Consider the following 3,408-nt stretch of genomic DNA (forward strand, 5'->3'; position numbering starts at 1 on the left):
AGGTCAGTCGTGCAGGTGCCACTCACATCTGTGATGGGCCCATAAACAGCACTGGGCCCCAGCACTCAGGTGAGCTTCCCTGGTGGACAGCGCTTCACATGTGGTGTCATTCATCACTGGGGGGAGACTGGGGACAAGAGACTCCTCAGGGAAAGAGCACCTGGGAGCTTGTGCCTGGATTCTCAGGGCCTTCTCCCTGGTACCTTTGCTCATTTTAATTCATATTCATTTGCTATAATAAAGCTGCACCCATGAGAGTAACAGCTTGTCTTGAGTCCTTTATTTCTATTGATTATGGGGCCTGAGGATGGTCTTGGGACACTCAACACAATTACATCAGAGGTGGAGAATGTTAGAAAGTTCCTGACTTCTGACACATGGCTAGAGCATTGTTTATAATATCAAAGGATGAGAAAGTGTGAGATAAAAGACATTCAATGCCTGGATGTCTATAGAATAACATGGCATGAGATGGCGTGTGTGCTCCAATTAGGAGCAGGAAGTGAAAGTAATCCAAGGAATTTAGAAATGACAGACACAGTTTCCTAGGAGTTGTTCTCTGAATAAGGAAAAGTAAAAATAATGAACAACCTGAATATGCAATTCATATCTGTGATAGCTAAAATAATAGTAAAAAGATACGCATCCAGCCCTGCACTGTGCTCTGTGAGCCGAGGCTGCTAGACTCCCATTCACCACCAAAGGGTACAGCTGTCCAGAAACAACACACAACAGCCACACAGAAGGTAGCCCAGGGTTTGGGCTGGTGGAAAGAATCCACTAGACAACTAGAACAAGGAGGTCAGTGTGGAAAGTGGCATCATTTTGTGATATGATATCACTAATTGATATCATCGGATTGTGAACAACGTTAGCCAATAGACTATGAGAGTGACTGACATAGCAGCTTCTCTGCCTTCATGGCTGCAGAAGGGAGGAGGATGTTTGAAAGGATGCTGGACCCACAGCTCACACCAGACACATGACAGATGCCTGTCTCTGATCCCAGCCTCAAGTAGGATGTTCCTGATGCAACAGCTTTCCCGGTGCACTGGATCTCAGATCCTGTATAGCTTTAGAACCTGTGTAGTTTGTGTTGCTTTGGCTTTTCCTTTGAATCTTTTAGGTGCTAATGAAATGAGTGGTTCACAAGAAAATGGGGCAAAGGGCATAGTTAAGGGCCTCCTCCAAGCAATGTTGGTATCATAAAATAAAAGTTAAAGAATGAAAGAAACAAGAAGGTGCTGGGGTTGACACAAAGAACTTAAAACAGCACTACCAGGAGCCGGGTGCAGCAATGGGGATCCCTTCAGGTCCATCAGCAATTCAGAGACCTAAACAAATATTCCCTATTCATGTGGAACTGGTGGAGTGTGAAATCTAGAAGACAAAATGACCAGGAAAATTGTATGATTTTGCATGGGTGAAGGTGTGGGCAAGTTCATCAACTTGAGGACTGTTGAAGGCCTGAGGTGGTCCTGCCCTTGCTTGGTGCCAAGACCTGAGTCCAACTCGTGTGAAATTGCCAGGGAAGAGAGAGTAGTTTTTTTGGTATTTCTTGTTATCAGGCATATGTGCATTTGAATTTTATCTTCATGGCCTTTCCTGGCTCTATTTCTCATTTTTTTTTAACACACATAGTTTCATCTGGATTAATCACCTTCACAGGGTCACAGAGAAGGGTGGAGGAAGGGAGACCCTGGGATGGATCTCGAAGAACCATGGAAAATTGTGGAGAGGGACAATAGCAGGATGTAAGGAATTATTGAGACCTTACTCTGGTAAGGTCTCAGGCCAGCCTTTTTTCTGCATTTGAGGTTCTGGGTTATAAACCCTGTAGACTCTTCCCTTCAGGGCAGGGTGACAATTATGCAAATTCAAGTGGGGGCCTCCCCTCTTAACCCAGGGCTCCCCTCCACAGTCAGTCTCCCTCATCGCACAGCTGGGATCTCATTGCTTCATTTTCTGTCCTCCACCACGATGGGGTCAACTGCCATCCTCACCCTCCTCCTGGCTGTTCTCCAAGGTCAGTCCTGCCCAGGGGTTGAGGTCACAGAAAAGAATGGGGAGAAAGGGGCCACTGATTCAAATATTGTGTGTCCCCCACAGGAGTCTGTGCCGAGGTGCAGCTGGTGCAGTCCGGAGCAGAGGTGAAAAGGCCCGGGGAGTCGCTAAGGATCTCCTGTAAGACTTCTGGATACAGCTTTACCAGCTACTGGATCAGCTGGGTGCGCCAGATGCCCGGGAAAGGCCTGGAGTGGATGGGGATGATCTATCCTGGTGATTCTGATACCAGATACAGCCCGTCCTTCCAAGGCCACATCACCATCTCAGCCGACAAGTCCATCAGCACCACCTACCTGCAGTGGAGCAGCCTGAAGGCCTCGGACACCGCCACGTATTACTGTGCGAAAGACACAGTGAGAGAAACCAGCACCGAGCGCATCAAAAACCCTCCACAGCGCAGGTGCAGAGTGAGCTGCCAGAAACTCCCTCCCCAGGGATCTCTCTGTTCCTCCGCGGAGGAAACACTGGCTGTCTGTGTCCTCAGGCGTGAGAGCCAGAGAACAACAAGGGAAGGTTCCCAGCCCCCTAAGGCAACTGGATGGGGGACCTGACCACGGGAGGTGGATTCTCTGACCGGGCTCTTGTGTGTTCTACAAGGTTGTTCATGGTGAATATTACATGGTTAACATCAGAAGACTGCCTAATAGGCACCTCTTCAATATGACAGTATTTTAATTAGTGAAAGTTTTACACAGTTCATCCTGGCTTGCTTGCTTGCTTTCCTCCTATCCACTCTCACTCCCTCCTTTTATTTTCTACTTAATTTTCGGAAATCATTTAATCCCTTTTTGAACTATTAATAGGTTTTGTTTGGTTGTTGTTTTCCTTTCAATAATATGTACTGAATAATTCATCTTTGTGCCAATTCATAAGTATTTTTGTATAATAAAGACTTCTTTCATAAAAATTGGATAAATTAAAATAAATAGATAAATTTTTAAAAACATACAACCTACCAAAACTGAACCATTAAGAAACAAAAAATCTGGCTGGGCGTGGTTGCTCATTCCTGTAATCCCAGCACTTTGGGAGGCCATGGCCGGTGGAACACCTGAGGTCAGGGTTTGACATTAATCTGGCAAACACAGTGAAACCTCATCTCCATTAAAAATACAAAAATTAGCTGGACATGGTGGTGCTAGTCTGTAGTCCAGAATAGTTGAGAGCCTGAGGCCAGAGAACGGATTGAACCTGGGAGGCAGAGATTGCAGTAAGTAGAAATCAAGCAACTGCACTCCAGACTGGGCAATAGAGTGAGACTCCATCTCGGAAAAAAAAAATCTGAACAGACCCATGAGTAAAGAGATTGAGTCAGTGATTTTTCAAACATCACAAATCAAA

The 3,408-nt window shown here is 45.9% G+C and overlaps 1 gene segment (V, D, J or C); it reads left to right on the plus strand.

Moving 5' to 3' along the window:
• The first annotated feature begins 1,923 nt into the window (after positions 1 to 1,923).
• On the plus strand, positions 1,924 to 2,968 carry LOC117069732. The segment is given in 2 exon segments: positions 1,924 to 2,026; positions 2,110 to 2,968. Coding segments are annotated over 2 exon segments (555 nt in total).
• The last annotated feature ends 440 nt before the right edge of the window (positions 2,969 to 3,408 follow it).

Source organism: Trachypithecus francoisi, unplaced genomic scaffold (assembly GCF_009764315.1).
Source record: "Trachypithecus francoisi isolate TF-2019V2 unplaced genomic scaffold, Tfra_2.0 Lachesis_group3, whole genome shotgun sequence".
Taxonomy (NCBI): Eukaryota; Metazoa; Chordata; class Mammalia; order Primates; family Cercopithecidae; genus Trachypithecus; species Trachypithecus francoisi.